Raw genomic sequence first — 19,387 nt, 5'->3', positions numbered from 1 at the left:
CGCGCCCGGGAAAATGACGGGATCCCCCCGGGATCCCTTGCTACCAAATGAGGCCTTAGAAACCCTCCCTATCCCAGACACACGAAGAACCGGTAAGAAGAACCCCAACAGGAAAAAAGAAAAACAAGCAAACAGCCAGGACAAGGGCCAAAACAAGACAAGCCACTTCTAGCACGAATCTTGAAGCAAAGAAAGATCCGAAAAGGGTGCGTCCACTGAAATTTTGACTGAGATTTAGCGATTCTGGAGATGAAATATAGACACACAGGACTGGGTGTGACCAATGACTTGACCACTCACGCATATCTAGTCCTAATTTTCGGTGGCATGCTTGTGGTGGCGTTCACATGTGCACGAGAGGATGGCCGTTGTTTTTTCTAAGAAATGCAATGAGGACTCAAGTCTGGCAAGTCAAGTGGCACTAAGGGCATGTACAATGATTGATAAGATAGTTTTATCTTAAGTCTTGCATGTAATTTAAAGAAGACAAAAAAATATATCTACAATGGGTCATATCTTAGCCTTATTTTAAATAACTAGCTATTTCTAAAAATATGATGAGATAAATTGTGGTAAGAGATCATCTCTTGTCTTCTCTTAAATAAGTGAAGACAAGCTTTTTCTTATGATTTCTCTTTCCTCCATCTCATCATTTATCCTATGTGGCATTGTTAAGATAGAACCATTGTACATGCCCTAAGAAAACTGGCAAGTCAAGTGGCACCGTATCTTTCACACGGTGGCATACAGGCAGCGCGCGCACGTGCAAGCTTAAATTTAAATAGAATATGTGGTGTTCGTCGCACCCCACAAAATACTAGTGTAAGTGAAAGCTCTTATGGATCATTAGCAGATAACAACTACTGTTGTCCAGAGCATGCAGAACCCCACTCACTTTGGACGAGTCACAGATACTTTGTCAAAGCAAAGACCATACGTCCGTGTAGCTGTTTTTTTAATAAGATTTCCTATAGTAGTAGTTTATGCATCGTGCAAGCAGCCACTACGTACGCTTGTTTGAAACGTTCACCATCGGAAGGAAGAAGACGAGTGGCTTGGACCAAGTAGCTAGATTCGTTTGCCCTAAGAGCAAATTGGGTTGTTGCATCCATGATTAACACACAAGAATACACCAACCCAGCCTAAGACCAATCCAGCGGTCAAGTCCACACCCACCCACCAACCCACCCTGCCTAGTTTGCTGCCTATTTAACCCCTCCTCTCCCACCATTCCTCTCCAACAAGAGCCTCCCTCGCCTTCCTCTGCTATTTGAGCTCCTCTTCAGCGCTAGTCCGTCTACCACACTTCATCCTCATCAAGCTTCATCCAGATACACAAACTTGCAGCTGACAAGTTTCTAGCTTACTTCTCTCTGCATATCTCCATGGAGTGCGAGAACGGGCAGGTCACCCGCAGCGGCAACAGCTTGTGCATGGCGCAGCCTGCGCGGGCCGACCCGCTCAACTGGGGCAAGGCGGCGGAAGAGCTGTCCGGGAGCCATTTGGACGCGGTGAAGCGGATGGTCGAGGAGTACCGTAGGCCGGTGGTGACCATGGAGGGCGCCAGCCTGACCATAGCCATGGTAGCTGCGGTGGCCGCCGGCAGCGACACCAGGGTGGAGCTCGACGAGTCCGCCCGCGGCCGCGTCAAGGAGAGCAGCGACTGGGTCATGAACAGCATGGCCAACGGAACCGATAGCTACGGCGTCACCACCGGCTTCGGCGCAACTTCTCACCGGAGGACCAAGGAGGGCGGAGCTCTGCAGAGAGAGCTCATCAGGTACGAATCAGTTACACTAAACGACCAACAAATTAGTTATTTCAGTTGTTCATCCTCCTGTACTCCTTTGTTTTTTTATTTGTGATCCCGAAGCCTTATTTTCTTGTGCACTTCTTGTTTGTTCAGATTCCTTAATGCGGGAGCCTTCGGCACAGGTGGCCACGAACATGTTCTTCCTGCCGCAGCAACAAGGGCGGCGATGCTCGTCCGTGTCAACACTCTGCTCCAGGGGTACTCCGGCATCCGCTTTGAGATCCTCGAGACGGTTGCTGCGCTTCTCAACGCCAACGTGACACCATGTCTGCCGCTCCGGGGCACGATCACCGCCTCCGGCGACCTCGTTCCGCTTTCCTATATCGCGGGCCTGGTGACTGGTCGGGCAAACGCCGTGGCCACTGCTCCAGACGGCAGCAAGGTTAACGCGGTGGAGGCGTTCAAGATCGCCGGCATCCAGCATGGCTTCTTTGAGCTGCAGCCCAAGGAAGGGCTTGCCATGGTGAACGGCACAGCAGTGGGCTCCGGGCTTGCGTCCATGGTGCTTTTCGAGGCTAACATCCTGAGCCTCCTTGCCGAGGTTCTATCAGCTGTCTTCTGCGAGGTCATGAACGGCAAGCCAGAGTACACCGACCACTTGACCCACAAGCTGAAGCACCACCCTGGGCAGATCGAAGCCGCCGCCATCATGGAGCACATCCTTGAAGGAAGCTCCTACATGGCACTCGCGAAGAAGCTCGGTGAGCTTGACCCGTTGATGAAGCCAAAGCAAGATAGGTATGCGCTCCGCACATCGCCACAGTGGCTTGGCCCCCAGATTGAGGTCATCCGTGCTGCAACCAAGTCGATCGAGCGGGAGATCAACTCCGTCAACGACAACCCACTCATCGACGTCTCCCGTGGAAAGGCCATCCACGGCGGAAACTTCCAGGGCACACCTATCGGCGTGTCCATGGACAACACAAGGCTGGCCATTGCTGCAATCGGCAAGCTCATGTTTGCGCAGTTCTCAGAGCTGGTAAACGACTTCTACAACAACGGTCTGCCTTCCAACCTCTCTGGCGGGCGCAACCCGAGTTTGGACTATGGTTTCAAGGGTGCTGAGATTGCCATGGCCTCATACTGCTCCGAGCTACAGTTCTTAGGCAACCCGGTGACCAACCATGTCCAGAGCGCTGAGCAACACAACCAAGATGTCAACTCTCTTGGTCTCATCTCCTCCAGGAAGACAGCCGAGGCCATTGACATACTCAAGCTCATGTCCTCCACATTCATGGTCGCTTTGTGCCAGGCCATCGACCTCCGTCACCTCGAGGAGAATATCAAGGATGCCGTCAAGAGCTGTGTGAAGATGGCAGCCAGGAAGACATTGAGCACCACCAACAATGGGCACCTCCACAACGCGCGATTCTGCGAGAAGGACCTGCTGCTCAGGATTGACCGTGAGGCGGTGTTCGCGTATGCAGACGACCCTTGCAGCGGCAACTACCCACTGATGCAGAAGATGCGTGCGGTTCTCGTGGAGCACGCCTTGGCCAACGGTGAGGCCGAACGCGACGTGGAGACATCCGTCTTTGCCAAGCTTGCCGCGTTCGAGCAGGAGCTCCGTGCAGTGCTACCAAAGCAGGTTGAGTCTGCCCGGACCTCCGTGGAGAACGGCACCGCCACACAGAAGAACCGTATCACCGAATGCCGGTCATACCCGCTCTACAGGTTCGTGCGCAAGGAGCTTGGGACTGAGTACTTGACTGGCGAGAAGACACGGTCTCCTGGGGAAGAGGTGGACAAGGTGTTTGTCGCCATGAACCAGGGCAAGCACATCGACGCGCTGCTGGAGTGCCTAAAAGAGTGGAACGGTGAGCCCTTGCCTCTCTGCTGAACAGAGGATCAAGAAACTGAAGAGAAGACTATGTGCAGAAGGCTCTGTATCTTCTTAGCTGATAAGTGATAATATTTTTGCAATTGTATTTTCTTAAGAATCAATGTTTCGTGGGATGGAACATTCTTTCAGAGCTGCCATGTTGTTGCCAAAAATTGCAACTGCATAACTTGTGCAACTTCTATGATGTAAGTTATAGAATGGTACTGTGTATGATAATACTTGTGATAAATGTATTAGTCTTTTTTTACAACAGTTGTCAGGTGGAGATCAACACCGAACAGGATTAATACGATGTGATGCCTTCTATTAATTCTTTCTGTTGACCAATTACAGTATGACATGTAATGGAAGCAGGATTGTAAAGTGTTTGGTTTGGTTTTACTGCTCAGATGCAGATGACTTGTCTCTCTCTGTTCCTGAATGGTCATAACTCTAAATGGATATAGCATTGGGCCCCTTTTTCTTTTCTGTTTTGAACCTTGTGAGAAATCACAAATTCTATTATAAGAGATCTTTCACGGTATCCTTGAATGAAACCGGCCAAAAGTACTTAAATCCAAATAACCTATCCCACTTACGCTAATTAGAAAAATAATGTTATCCCTCTTTTGATGTTTTCCCATGATTATCACATACTCCATGCATGTGGGTGTTGTACATGTGAACAGTAATCAATGATGGGTATGCTATGGTCAAAGTAGCTTTGCACATGGGAGTATTGAAACAAGATATTTGTAATTCTTACCTCAAATTGCTGACGATATGCGGGAATGTCGAAATATAGCTCTTCCTTGGTCCCCTTTCCCAATTCTCTGGATATCTCCTTTGGATTTTTCTCTCCATTCTTCTGATGAGCCAAAGGCTCCATGAACACCTCACCATAGGTGGACCTGTCAAAGATATATGGCTCTTCCTTAGTTCCCTCCCAAACCACTTAAATCAGATATACTCGCAATCCCCGTATGCAAACATACCTCATAAGAATGGTGGGACTCAGAGACATCCAGAAGATTAAGACAGTACACAATCGCTGCAAATCATTGAACTGGGTCGCAAATAGGTGCGATCTTGAAGATGACACATTTACCCTCAAGGGAAAGCCATGTGTAACTCCGTCACAGATGTGGAGATGCTCACACATTTCCACAGGAGGGGAAAACATTTTCTCCCTCTCCGATGAAGGAAGTACAGTCTATGTATGTTAACTTTAAACCCAAATATGGAACTACGATAACCTTCAACAACCTCATATAGAGGCTAAGAAACAAAGATAATATTGCATTTATTTTATATAATTTATGTAGTTGCATTACAAGAGTACATTAATTAGCGATGGACTCATGATCAGGTATGGTTATGGGAGAAGTTTAGTCTTGACCACATCGACCCCACAATTGACTACATGTGGGCAAGAACGACCACTCTAATTATTTCCTTAGTAATATGTATAAATCAATATGAACGCCGGTGGTTCCTTTGTTGAAGCTGTGTGGCAAGGAAGTGCTGGTGCTTTATTAAGGGACCATAGTGGTGTGGCCTTGCTTTCTACCTGAAGATAAGCCCATGTTCCGAGGCAGAGGAGGCTTACAAGCTGTCGATGTGATGGTTGGTTGGCCTCCGTCAGTTATCTGAAGTTTGCAGGGTGGCCAGCTGTGTATGAAACGGACTGCACGGCGGAGTAGGAGGTGTTATCAAAGAATGCAGATAACGGACTGACAGGAGTGATGGAGATTTTTGCGGAGTGCGGGCTTCATGTCTAAGATCATTAGAGAGAGCAATGGAGCTGCCCACCAGCTTGCAAATTATGCTAGAACAGACGAGGAAGCGGCTCTTGTAGCTGATGTGCAAAGAGTAGTTTTGTTTCCCCTTTGATTTTGTAAGGACTGTAAATTTGTAATTGACATTTTTTATAACCTCTCTTCAACAATATAAAAATGATGTATATCAATATGTTAAACTTCAGTTAAAACCGGCTACATGAGAATCGCATATAGCCTATTGTCGTCAGTATCATAAGTAACATAAGTTTCTGGATGAGTTGCAGAACATTTGATTGTTCAATTCCCAATTGCCCTCTGTACAGTACTACCCCCAAAGTGTGGGCAAAGAAATCAGACACATACCACCACATCCCCATAGCTACATCACTGAACAAAATTTGAGAATTTTTCAGGGGCGAAGGATGCATTCTGAACAAAATCGCCGCAAATCTGAACAAAATCTAAGTTCAGATTGATAGATCGAGAAGTCAAGTAGAGTTAGGGTAAGGGCTAGCGTGCTCACCTCGAGCTGAGACTGGCTCCGGACATTCACGCACGTGCAGCGGCGTCCCCTCTACCAGCGCCAGCGGCACCGGATCGCCGCCGGCGGCCACCAACTAGCCGTCGGCGAGCGGCGGTGTTCGTATCTCTCTGTTTTTATCCGAGCCGAGCCGACCTTTCAGTCTCGGCCTCTTAACTCGTTGGCATGAGCTAGCCCAAGTACAACTGCAGCGCTGAAACAATAGGCCCACGAGTGCTCGGCCTTTCGCCTCTTTCTGTTTTTGTTCATTTTTCTCTGGTTTTCTTCTTTTCTTTATCGGCTTTCACTGGGTACTTTTTTATTTTGTTTTCTTCATTTTTATCTTGGTTTTCACTATTTTTTCTTGGTTTTCTTATTTTTCTTTAACGGTAATCACATGAAACGGTTCATGGTGCCAGCGGTGGCATGCGACGTTGATAAGTAAAGGGTGCGACGGCGGTTCCGTGATGACATCTAGTATCGGGGCAGCGGCTTTGACGGTTGGATGGTTGCTGTAGTGCGAGTCGCGTTGGTGTGGGGTGGATGCAACTAGTTCCGCGTCGAGACATTGGCGCTCACCTGAAGGTTGGTGGGTGATATAAGGTGAGACGACATTCCACGAATCTGCTACTGCCTTCTAGCTCTGACGTGGAGTACTTACAGATGCGACTATCGAACGATCCATCTTCAGGATGATTTTTGAAACACCACTGCATTTCCGGGGTGAAAACTCTTGTTCTTGCCTTTATTGGTCGGGCTTGGTAATGGCGAACTTGCATCATTACTTTGTTAAAAGTGTTGTCTACTCCTTGTTGTTGTGTTGGTATTCACTGATTGGTCTCGACAATCAGGATGAAAATCCTTCCTCAAGGCGTCTACGGCTATACATGGCAATGATGGCTTGCAGACGTTTTTTCTTTTTGAAGGCGCTGCTGCAGAAGAAGCCGACTTAGTATAGGTGTTCATATATAAAAAAAATAGACCAACAAGGAAGGAGCCCGGCGGCATTATTATTAAGATGGAAAGGTGTGAGACACCAAGTTTTAAATCCGCGAAATAAATTCCGCCCCACATGATTCAAACTTGGGTCTGCCAAGGCAACAGCCCGTGGTCTTGCTACTAGGCCGGATGCCCATCCACTTTTTTTTTATATTGTAATGGTTCGGTTATGGTTTACTACTTTACTTTGTTATGTACTCTGCATAATAATTAATAAGAATGGCTATGTGCAGAGGCTGGGGTTTTAACCTCCTTTCCAAATAAAAAAATTAAAAAAATGTCGTATAGGGATATAGCTAAACATGAAAAGACAAAAGAGAGGAAGATATCTTAATTTCTTTAGAGCTAAAACCTCGCCTATATACTCCACATTCAAGTACACAGGCTTGAGGGCATCTCCAAAGCTGACCCGTAAATGGCTCCAATATATTTTCGTTTTTATGTCCGGGTGTGGTCCGCGGACATGATGTCGGAGGAAGCCATCCAAAGTTGTTCATAAATTAATATGGTTGGGAGGAGAGAGAGTAGAAAGTGTCCATGCATGTGATGGGATTTGTTATGTGGCCTTTGTTTTGAATGAGAGAGAGGAGAGGGGACAATGCATGTGAAGAGAGAGAAAAGAGAGAAGAACCACGCAAAGGCTTTGTATTGGTCAAGTGCATGTCCGGACTCCCGCAAAGCTCCCCCATCTCGGATTTGCCGGAAAACACATGTCCTGACTACTTTGCGGTTCGATGGGGGTCCTCATTGAATGACAAAAGTTGATACAAATGGTCCGGACGCCACAATCCAGACATATATCAAAACTTTGAGGGTCTCCTTTGGAGATGCCCTGGATGAACTCTGTTGGATCATTACTTAACTCAAAAACTGAAAAGGCAAAAGGTGAACACAGACTAAACTATACATACGTACACTACTTGATCGTCAAATGAATGGAGTAAGTGATAATTATTTTCATATTTGGCACTCAACTGGTGCCATTTGTCAAAACAACATATATAGTTTTGGTCAAAAATCGCTATCGGCAAGCTTACGAAAGAAATATTAGTGGTGTCATTATTAGAGGCATGGCTTGCGGCAGGTGCAGAGTGATAGAATTAATCACCACAAGGTTGTCCCCACAAAAAAAATATCACCACATGGTTACATGAAATTACAAGAGAAAAAACAAAGAAAATGTCGGTTAGGTATGTGTGGCCGACCAAAAATGACGAACATTCAGGTCTCGACAAAGTCCAAATTGTTGGTACACATGGATAACTAAATTTGTGATTGCATGAATTGGTGGATACGTGGTTTAATTTTCCAGCTTTTATACATGCGCGGACGCGCACATACGTACTGACTCTTGCAATGGTATACGTCATATTGAATGTGGATAGACCTAGCGAAAATTGTTTTTGGAGGCCGAGCTCCATGGAGGCCTCTATTTGCAATTATTAAAATTCAACAAAATTCATATATATTTCTATGTTTAAAAAATGAAAAAAAATAGTAAAATACACATATACATGGAGGCACAATGTACGTGTGTGTGTTAGTTTTCAGAATGGAATAGGTTGAAATGAGGGCTGTGCAAAAAAAAATGAGGCTTTTTAGCACATGATGCTATTCATCCTCAAAGTCCATGAATATTTCTTTTTTTTTTGCATAGGTCGCATTTTAAGGTATTTCACCCTAAATTTTACACACATATACATCTCATTCTTGTATACTTGCATTTTTTTCAGATTCTGTTGAAACCGGAAAGTTTGAATTTTAAATTCCTTAAAAAAAATTGGGCTCCATGAAGCCTGGTCACCAAAACGCTCCAGTCATCTAGGGAGTATAATCCTCATCCTTGTACAATTATATGAAATGTTGGAGTACTATTTTCAACGAGTAATTCTCATCTATTTCGAGGCGCCTACTTCAATTTTATATGTACGTCCAGATTTTGTCCAATATTTAGATTACTTTTGTCAAAATGGGCGGTCGCGTTGTTTCGTTCCATCAACGATGTACTACTAGTACTTGAAAAATGACTTTTTTGTCTTTCCACTGAAGAGCATAAAAACTCTCTCTCCTTTCCCTTGGACAAAGAAATGCATAGTGTATGAATCATTGTCACTCATATTGCCACCAACCAACAACAAATTAACGAACAATAACGTGGTTTGTTAGGAGAGAGGAATAAATCTCCGGTACACGTCAACAGCTCATCCAAGACACATTTATCATGTGTTTTCTAAGTTTTGAAACATGAGAATTAGCAAATAAGTCAAGTTTATATCCTCCAAAGCACGAGTCGAGAAGATGACATGATGTGACACTCACCAACGAGGCGGTCCGGCCCTTTATAAAATCTCCTAAGTTGGGGCACCTTCTTCATGTACGAATCTACAGCATGCAACATGGCCTCACCACCCCATGTCAACAAGCACCTCAAACCATTGTTCCAGCTCGTCGTGAACAACTTCCTTGTGCTCGTCGTCGCGCCGGTGACAGCCATCGTGTTCCTCCGTAAAGCCGCACAGCTCGGACCCGAGGAGATCCTCTCCCGGCTCCATGGTTTGCGGCAGGCCCACGCTCTGCTGGCCGTCTTCCTCCCGCTCGCCTTGGCCACCCTCTACCTCATGAGCCGCCCTCGTAGCGTGTACCTCGTCGACTACGCTTGCTGCCGGCCAAATTCCAATTGCCGCGTCTCCATAGGCTCCTCCGTCGAGAATGTTCGCTTCTCGCCTTACCTCGACGATGGAGGTGTCGACTTCATGACGCGCATGCACGAGCGCTCGGGCCTCGGTGACCAGACCTACCTCCACCCTTCGTTCCACTATATCCCCCCGCGATGCTGCTTGAGTGATGCTCGTGACGAGGCGGAGCAGGTCATCTTTGCAGCCGTCGACGACCTGTTCGCCAAGACCGGCATAAGTCCTGGAGCTATCGACATACTCGTCACCAACTGCAGTGGCTTCAACCCGACCCCGAGCTTGGCTGACATCGTCGTGAACAAGTACAAGCTCAGAGCCGACATCCGGAGCGTGCACGTATCCGGGATGGGGTGCAGCGCGGGGGTGATCTCCCTAGAGGTCGTGAGAAACCTCCTGCAGGCGGCACCGCGGGGCGCGCGCGCCCTCATGGTGTCCACGGAGGGCACCTCTATCATCAACTATGCCGGCAGGAACCGGGGGATGCTGCTGCCGCACGCCCTGTTCCGCATGGGCGCGGCCGCGGTGCTGCTGTCGACGTCCAAGTCCATGGCCCGCTTCCGGCTCATGCACATCGTGCGAACGCTCACCGCCGCACACGACAGAGCTTACCTGTGCATTTCCATGAAAGAGGACGACGAGGGAGAAACAGGAGCGTACCTGTCCAAGGACCTTGTACCAGTCGCCGGCGAAGCTCTGAAAGCCAACATCATGGCAATAGGGTCCCTCGTGCTCCCACGGTCGGAGAAGCTACTCTTTGCGATCTCATTCGTTGCGCGGAAGGTGATGAGAAGCAAGATGAAGCTATATGTCCCTGATTTCCGGACGGCCTTCCAGCACTTTTGCATCCATTCCGGTGGCCGCGCGGTGATCGACGCGGTGCAAAATAGCTTAAGATTATCAGACAGGGATGTCGAGGCATCACGGATGACGCTTCACCGGTTCGGGAACACGTCCAGCAGTTCATTGTGGTACGAACTTGCATACATCGAGGCCAAGAGACGGATGAAGAAGGGCGACCGGGTGTGGATGATCGGGTTCGGTTCTGGGTTCAAGTGCAACAGCGCCGTGTGGCAGTGCATGAGGCCGGCCAGCAACATCATTGTCGGCACGCCATGGGCTGATTCTCTTCATATGTATCCTCTCAACTACATCTCGGAGGAAGTGGGCTAAAAAGTTCCTGAATGGACAAGTACAATTCAATTCATACCATAGTATTGATTTGTCTGTTTAACTTTGCTTTATTCATAGCACGCTGAGACAAAGAAAAGATATGTAATGGTGTTGGAGAAAAAATATGAAAAGAAATCATGTTTGTGGAGAAGTAGAGCAACATATAAAACACATTTATACATGTATCTATCTGCAATCCTTTTTTCTACTAAACGGCCACACCCACAACCCCTGCCTCAAGGAGTGCACACAACTATCTTTACTAAAAGACAATATTAATGATCATGATTCTTCTCAGTCCCAATCAAAAGCAGGTGGTGGAGTGTAAATCATCATGAGCCTAACAACATCAGCATGTTCTAACACAGACTTAATGATTTGCATTTTTGTTAGGATCACGTGGAAAATGGAGGATGTCATATGGAGCCTCCATTTTTCGTGAGCCTTTTTATCTTTCTCGCAGTTTAAATAATTACTATATATGGGAAAATTCAAACAGAACGTACTTGGGGCATGAGCTGGGTTGCTAAGAAAATTCCCCTAAAAAAAGAACAATTCTGCTGAGCTAGCAGCGTGGAATCCACAAATAAACACCACGACTGACAACAAAAGAGGGAAATGCCCACTTTAAACAAAACCAATTAGTAGTAGAACGGCTCATTGGTTCTAAAAAAAAAACCCGGCTCATTAGTAGTAGTAGCCTTGCTCGTGGACTAGGCCGATTAACGCTTTTTTTTCTTTGCATCGACATAGAGCGCCAGGTTTTCGTGAGTGCGGTTTGCATTTTCTACTCCCTTCGTCTAAAAAAGATTGTCTTAAATGTTTTTAGATATGAATGTATCTAAACATATTTTAGAGTTAGATGTGTCCGTATCTAGATAAATATAAGAAAAGCTTTTTGGAACGGACTTAATATATTATTAGGAAACTTCTATACGCCTCTCCATCTGGGTTTCTTTTCTGTTTTAATATTGTTCATCTGGTTTTTATTTTAGGTTTTTTGTTATTTGTCCTTCTCCTTTTATTTTTCCGTTCTGCTTTCCCTTTTTTCTTCTTTACAATAATCACAAACATTTTTCTAATTCATGAACTTTTTGTAAATTCAAGACCTTCTTCAAAATCATGAAAAAAAAATCAAGTAAATGAACTTCGCTCAATTCATGAACTTTTATTGAAATTCGTGAACTTTTTTCAAGGTCACGAACTTTTTCAATTTCATGAACAATTTTAAGCCACAATTTTTTTTCATATTCACAAAGTTTTTCAAGTTCTGAAACATTTCTTGAATTCATGAACTTTTTCTGCAATTTATGAACATTGCACATTTTTTGCCACATAAAATGGAAGCCGAAAACTATTTTCAAATTCATGAACTTCTTTCGAGTGCATCAACATTTCTGAAAAACATGAACTATTTTCGAGTTCGTGAACATTGTTTTTCAAGTTCAACAACATTTCTTAAAATTCATTAGCTTTTGTTGAGTTTGCGCACTTTTTTCCAATTCATGGACATTTTCTGAGGGTACCAAATATTTGAAATTCATGAAATTTTTCTAATTCTCAAACTTTTTTTTGAATTGACAAACCTTTTCCAATTCTCAATTTTTCCTATTCCATCATCTTTGATTCAAAATTTTATGAACTTTTCGAATTCATGATCTTTTTCCCATATTAGTGATTTTTTGTTGAATTCTTGAACCTTGCTTTTGGAAATTTATGTCCTTTTTTGAAATTAATGTTTGAAAAAAATCATCAGATTTTTTAAATTCCTATTTTTTCAATAGTTAACGGCCTGTCAACCGTCAATTGGCAACCGGTTTAACCGGCGTGATGTGTCATTTAATGGGCCACAGCCCTCTTAATACACGCATGAGCAGCATCGCCCGCTCTTGGCGTTATAGGCGCCGAGGAGGAGGGCGAGAGCTATATCCCTTTGCTTGTGTCGCTTCAGTTTTTTTGCTTTTTTTGCTTTAGGTTTACTTTGACTGTTCTTTATTTTTTTCCTCTTTTTATCGCTTCTTTATTGGTTTTAATTTTTTCCCATGGTTTTTACACATGTTTTCTTTGTTTCTTTCTTGATTTTTACAGGTTTTCTTTCTTTTTCTTTTTCTTTGATTTTCGTTGCTTTTATTTTTTTTGTCTGGTAGTTTTGATGGGTTTTATTTTTTTAACGCAAGTCTAAGTTTCTTCAGTACATATTATATATTTCAAGTGTGCACTTGAAAAATTGGTTTGATACACGTTGAACATTATTCAATTACACGCTGTACATTTTTATTTTTAGTACATGTTTTGAACACTTTTTTTCATACATGGTCAATATGTTTCCAAGTACACATATAAAATTGTTTTATGGTTATAATTATTATTTTTAAAATATGAAAGCATTTTATACAATGTATAAACATTTTTCAAATGTCACAAACATTATTTTTTAAACGCAAGGACAATTCTTTAAATTGCCCTGTATATTTGTTAATGGTATGAAATATTTCTTTGTACTACAGAGACATTTTTTCAAATTTTCACATACATTTTTTGAAACGTAGGAACACTTTTCGGAACACTATCAACGTTTTTTTAATTGTGTTAAAAAACTTTATACTTTGGTAAAGTTTTTGTAAATTCATGGGTCGTGATTTTTTTGGGTTAAATCTAAATTTTCAAAATAGATTCATATAAATATAAATAGAACAGAAAAAAAGAAGAAGAAAATATTTTAGCACGGCCTCATGGTGGGCTCGCCCTACGTCTACTACTCCTCTTGACACGAGGCTGCCCTACGTCTCTTTATAAGCGAGACAGAGGCGGCCCCTGATGTATGTTTGTCTCTTGAGAGGAAATTAAAAAGTTACACATGTCCCATTTTGTGTGGATGAAAGACTGTCTGATGTCCAAACTAAAATCAGTCAGCTGATAAGTAGACACCCTCAAGATTTTAACCTAGTTTAAGAACACTTGTACATGATGACATACATGGGTAATATTTTTGAACTTCTACGCCAAGGGACTAATTGTAAGATCCGATGGCCATGATTAGATAATGTACCAAATAAATGGTTAAATGTTTATTAATGTGGATTTTTGGCCTATTTCTCTCTTTTTAATTCATATTGTCTTTTTTTAGTATATAGTAGAATAAAATCTATGTCATAGCTAGTATTTGACATAGTATTATGGCGGGTAATCGAATAGAATCACCCACACAATCAAATCAATATATGATCTCAATGGCAAGCTCGAGTTCTTTGGAAGAGGAGTGGTGGATCAGCAGGTTTAGGGTATCTACAACCATGATTTGCATAATCTGGTAACCCTAAAGTGCTAGAAAACCAAGTAATCAAACATATGGGGCAGTCGGAGTTCGCCACTTCCTCGCCGGCAGCTTCCACTTGGGATCTTTGGAGGGGTGGTTGTCCTCGACGTAGGCGTTGGCGGCAAACCTGGAGCCAACCCCTCGTGTTAGACTCTGCTTCTGATTCGTGTTCCTGACTGAATTGTTGTCTGGATTTCTCCTGCTGATTCCGGCAGGTCCTACATCTACATATATACGGTATTTCCTTTAGTACTAGGTGTTTGTTTCAACCAGCGGTAACGTCACTGTTAACGGAATCAGATAACAGTGCAAAAGGAGGTGTGACGGGGCCATTTGCCAATTTGTTTGTTTCATGCACACAAAGGTATCAGGTTGCAGTACTGTGTTTGGCTGGGCCGTGTAATCAACTCAGCACATGTTGGATTGTAAAAAATTCAGCACATGTTGGAGCTGCTGCAACCTGCAGGGGAGGATGCAGGGCTCGTCCCGGACAGGATGATGATGGCGGCGGCACAGGTTTGGGTCTCTGATTACAGCCAATCGCTACCAAACAGGAGTAACGGTTTCGAGTACCGCTGTAATAATCAGATAACGGATCGAAAACAGCGAACCAAACACCAGAAGAGTCCGACAAGGACTCCCTAGCTCGCGCGTACCGGCGTACGTGTGTATATATATACATCCAGGTGCCTGATTTCTTATCCAAATCATCAAATCAATAGCATTGGGTGCAGCGCAGGCACCAATGGCAAGCACAAGTTCTTCGTTCGAGAAGGATGAGGAGCCGTCGGATCCGCAGGTTCAGAAAATCGCACCAGCCGATCCGGCCGCTGGGGGCGAGCCGGCCGGAAACCCTGCAGAGCTGTCGACGACAGAGATCAAGAAGAAGAAGAAGAAGAAGAAGGTGTTGATTCAGGTGCCAGATAGCGATGTGAAACGTGTCCTCTCCTACAAGGAAGAAACCATCGATACGGAGGTGCCCGACCTATGGGTCAGGAGAGACCCAGAACTGGCTGCGAACTTGGGCATAATGTGGGCCAACTTGGCCATGCTCAAGGAGCTCACCAAGGGCCGGATGCTAGAAGAGCAGAGAAACTATAGGGAGCAGTTAAAAACTAAGGGTAGAGTCACCTACGAGCTTGAGGTTGACGAGGACGATCCCAGATTTAAAGATGAACCCACCACCTCTGCTGGAGCAGGACGGAGGAGATACCGCCCGGGCGTCATGAAAAAGCAAGATGGACATACCAGGAAGCTTAATTAAAATCGGTTCTGATTTTTATCCTGCTCCATCTGAGAGTAAAAGTCTGTTTTCCAATTTGTTGAGTCAAGATTTTCATCAACAGTTACACTAGAATTTTATGTGGTTTTTCTCTGCTCCGTTCAGGAAGCTAGCTGTAATATTTTCTTTTTTGGCTATTTCTCAGCTGACAATTGTATATTGGTGCGACAAATGTTACACACGAGTCGTCCAACGAACTCAATTGATCCTGGACGTATGTAGCGCCACATCGTATTTTTTGTTTTTGCATTGTTAGAAACTAGCCCTTCTTACAGAAAAGATTAAAAGAGGATAATAGGAAAAAGGAAGCCAATGATCTCGATTATCACCATAAAGCTAATGAGCTCCAGTAACAGAGATACAGTCCATCTATACACGAAAGCAGGAAAACTAAAAAGACATTGAGCAAAATCATGCAAAGATTGTGCTGAATTGTTGAGCCGTATTTATTCAGGTTCAGATTCGTCAGCTAATAACTGAATGTTCAGGAACAGTAACTGAATGTTCCATCGCTTTCTAAAATCCAATCTTCTCGAACGTTCCGAACGTGTGGTACAGGCTGCATCGATCCCATGCGATTGCACGGTATTCAGGTTCAGTTTCGTCAGCTAATAGCTGGAGATTTTTATGCCCCTGAGTTGAGTTGGTCGCTTCCTCAGTTTCGTCATCGGTCTCTTTCTTAGCTGCTATTGTAGTGATCCGAAAATAGAGATACAGTCCATGTATATACATGAGCGCAGCAAAACCAAAATACTACATTATAGTCGACTAAAGCTAGTCAAAATCCTGCAAAGGTGGTTCTGTATTGTTGAGCCGTATACGTATGCATTAGGGTTCAGGTTAGTCAGCAGCAAATATAGGTGTCAGGTTCATCTTTACGTATATACTAGTACAAATGCCCGTGTGTTGTAACAGGCAAAAAAAAAAAACTTATGTAATCATGTATTAAACGCTAGCGGACAAAGGTGGAAGATAAAGTTTAGCCTACTTAAAATCCTGCAATTTTTCTGCTTTCTTTCACTGAAATATTCGGAGCTACAACGAAGGAAACGGGCTCATTGCTCCTGACTTTGCGCCACTACGATCCACAACGCTCGCGCCATCCCACAAACAGATCAGTAGGGGTAGGGCATATGAGTCGGTCCTGTTGGTTAAACACTCGAACTAATCTCGCTAACCTGCTAACTGACGAAACTAATAGGGAAAACATAACAATCCTGAAACAACTGGCATGGCAGTGAAATCTAACTGAACTTTTCTAAACCTACTGAACTCGCAAGGTTTATTCTAATAAAAACCTGCTTTGTGTGCCATTACGCGCCACTGATATCCAGGGGCGGAGACAAGGGGGGGCGAGCAGGGGGCTAGACCCCTGCCAATCGCTCGCCCCCCTCAACATTTGTAGCAGGTACTATATACTGTGCGTGTGCTAATTGGCCGGAGTTAATTGCATCATTAGCCCATATATATATGTAATACTACTAATTAAATCTAGTTACACCGAAGGACAGTAAGCCAAAGCCCAATAGCCCATGTACGCATGTACGGTTGTGACTTGGCTACTGTTTTCCCCGTTATCTGAACGTGCGTACACGCGTGTTCCGCACTAGGGCATCCCGCTGCCGCCGCCGCTGGCGGCCACGGCCGCCTCTCGTGCCTATCTGTGTTTACCATTGCCGCTGCTGGCTATCGCTCATAACAACGACACCATCAATCGATTTACAGTCCGCTTTCACATGTCAAACGCAGGCTGCATGCAGATCAGATCATGCTGAAAGTCGGGAGATCAGGATAGAGGAAGAAGGTACCATCAGATGCTACTAGCTATTTGGACTTCTAATATGAATTTTACAATCTTAGAATGGTCAATTGGTATTATCTATAAAACATTGTATTAATCGGTTAATCAAGTTTCTTTTTTGTTACAGTAATCAATGATGAAACAAAGGCCAGTAACAATTAAGGGATAAATTCCTTTTTCAAGCCAATGGTTGGACTTCAACCTCCAACATTACTAACGTTGAAAATGTAAATCCATCCGAGGAGCAACCTATTGCAAATAACAATATTGATGATCAGGGGGTTGTGGCACCGGTAGAAGTCGCAGAACAATATATTGCAGATAACAATACTGATGCAAGGGACCCTGTAAGCGCCAATAGATTTGGGAACTCCCTCATGATAAGAAAGAAAAAGCAGGACGATTTATATTCTGGAGGGTGCTTATCAATCATACATGATCATATATATTTTAGGGCAATTGTACAAGTATCTGTGAAGATGGTTGCAGAAGCAAGACTAAAGCTTAAAGTTACAATTGATTCCATCAAGTAAGGAAGATTTTCCGAAAACATTATATAATATACTTTAGTAAAGAATTAACAATTTCTTTTTTTGGTGATTTCATGAGGTGCTTGACATTCAAGCTTGTGCTTATAAAGGTAAGGATGAATCTCCACGATCTACAAATAAAGGTAATTTTCTTGAACCGCTTAAGTTGTTGGCTTATTAATTCTCTTGAACTGCTGAAGTTGCTACTCCCTTATTGTAGCAAAATACATGTTGTCTTGGAAATTCACCAGAAAATACGAAGTATACCTACCATATCGTGCAACAAGAAATTCTGAAATTACATTCTCAAAGAGGTCAGACACAAATTAGAGAAGTAAATTTGTATTAATAAGTTATGTAGTATAATGGTAGACGAAGCACGAGATGTTTTTTTAATAAATGGCTTTCGTTTTCCGCGCCCCCTCATGTCGAAATCCTGGCTCCGTCCCTGCTGATATCCAACTGTGATAAACGCTGAGATTGGGTTACCCTCGTCTCTGTGAGGTGCATATGCATGTGTGTTGTCACGGGTTGCATTATCTTTTTTTGGATCATGGAGTGTTGATACGAAAGAGGCCAACCCAACGTCCTTTATTGACGCATATTTAAGGCATGCACTACCATCAGATGAAAGAATAATGATGCATGAAATAGTCTTTTAGGAAGAAATATATATTGTAATTCATTTAAATGATTTTTAGAGAATCATCGGAAGATTTGAATCCAATGATTTTGATTTTGTATATTTTTTGATTTGCAAGATTATATTTCAATCCTAATGGTTATTTTCACTATTTGGGCTTGGTCCAAACACAAGAAAAAAATGATATTCTCTCATGATGCGTCTCTCACATACTCCCGTTCTAGTACAAATACGTGCATTTGCTCAGTAAAAAAATGCATTGTGCATGTCCTCCTTTTTGTTGGGGATTAAAAAAAATCAATCAGCTAATAGAAATAGCGCTGGTTAGTTCGAGCCGACACGTACACCATCCATCACGTCACGTTTACCTCGCTCTAGAGAGGCCACGCTTCAAAGCTTATCCATTCGTCTCCACCTCCATCGCCCTCGTTCTATTTTATCTCTCCATCTCTCCGCTCTCGCATCCTTGCCGAGCACCCGTTGCTTCCAGCCGGCCTGACGAGTGGCGACTGTTGACGAGCTACCACTGGAAACCCCGGTGACTATCCCACATGCCGCTTCCCCTGGTAGTGCGCCGCTACCAGCAACCCCATCTTCAGCTCCTCCCCCTCGCCGTCATCGGAGTCCGGGGGCCGCCACCATGCGAAGCCTCTGTCGTGGCGGCGGCGCCGGGCGAGGCTTCTCTTCGCCTCTCGGCTGGCCCGTTGCGTGCGCCCCCCTCGTGGCGGTCAGCTCGGCGCTCCGTACGCACGTCGATGCGTCTCTTGGTGGCAGATCCGGGGAGGTTGTGCTCCCATGGCACTAGTGCAGAACCGGGCAATAGCACCGGTTCGTAAGGCCCTTTAGTGCCGATTCGGTAACCGGCACTAAATTGTGGGCACTAAAGCCCCCCCCCCCCCCCAAGTACCGGTTCAGCATGAATCGGTGCTAAAGGGCAACCACGTGGCACGAGTCAGCTTCGGGGGCAGGGAGCCCTTTAGTACCGGTTGGTGTCACCAACAGGTATTAAAAGGTTGG

The 19,387-nt window shown here is 44.3% G+C and overlaps 3 protein-coding genes across 3 annotated transcripts; all 3 read left to right on the top strand.

The window, feature by feature from the left end:
- The first annotated feature begins 1,225 nt into the window (after nt 1–1,225).
- Nucleotides 1,226–3,903, top strand: LOC125544157 (phenylalanine ammonia-lyase-like). The gene is made up of 2 exons (XM_048707745.1): nt 1,226–1,780; nt 1,907–3,903. Exons 1-2 carry the CDS (start codon nt 1,386–1,388, stop codon nt 3,651–3,653), a joined length of 2,142 nt encoding a protein of 713 aa, XP_048563702.1. The 5' UTR covers nt 1,226–1,385; the 3' UTR covers nt 3,654–3,903.
- A 5,427-nt stretch (nt 3,904–9,330) lies between these two features.
- Nucleotides 9,331–10,949, top strand: LOC125544518 (3-ketoacyl-CoA synthase 5-like). Its single transcript, XM_048708272.1, has one exon. It carries the CDS (start codon nt 9,332–9,334, stop codon nt 10,796–10,798), a length of 1,467 nt encoding a protein of 488 aa, XP_048564229.1. The 5' UTR covers nt 9,331; the 3' UTR covers nt 10,799–10,949.
- A 3,910-nt stretch (nt 10,950–14,859) lies between these two features.
- Nucleotides 14,860–15,378, top strand: LOC125532623. Its single transcript, XM_048696618.1, has one exon. The coding sequence runs from the start codon at nt 14,860–14,862 to the stop codon at nt 15,376–15,378; it is 519 nt and encodes a 172-aa protein (XP_048552575.1).
- Nucleotides 15,379–19,387: the final 4,009 nt, after the last annotated feature.

This window comes from Triticum urartu, chromosome 1, assembly GCF_003073215.2.
Source record: "Triticum urartu cultivar G1812 chromosome 1, Tu2.1, whole genome shotgun sequence".
In the NCBI taxonomy this organism is placed as follows: domain Eukaryota; kingdom Viridiplantae; phylum Streptophyta; class Magnoliopsida; order Poales; family Poaceae; genus Triticum; species Triticum urartu.
Note: the sequence above shows the minus strand (reverse complement) of the source record. Positions and strands in the feature narration are given on the sequence as shown.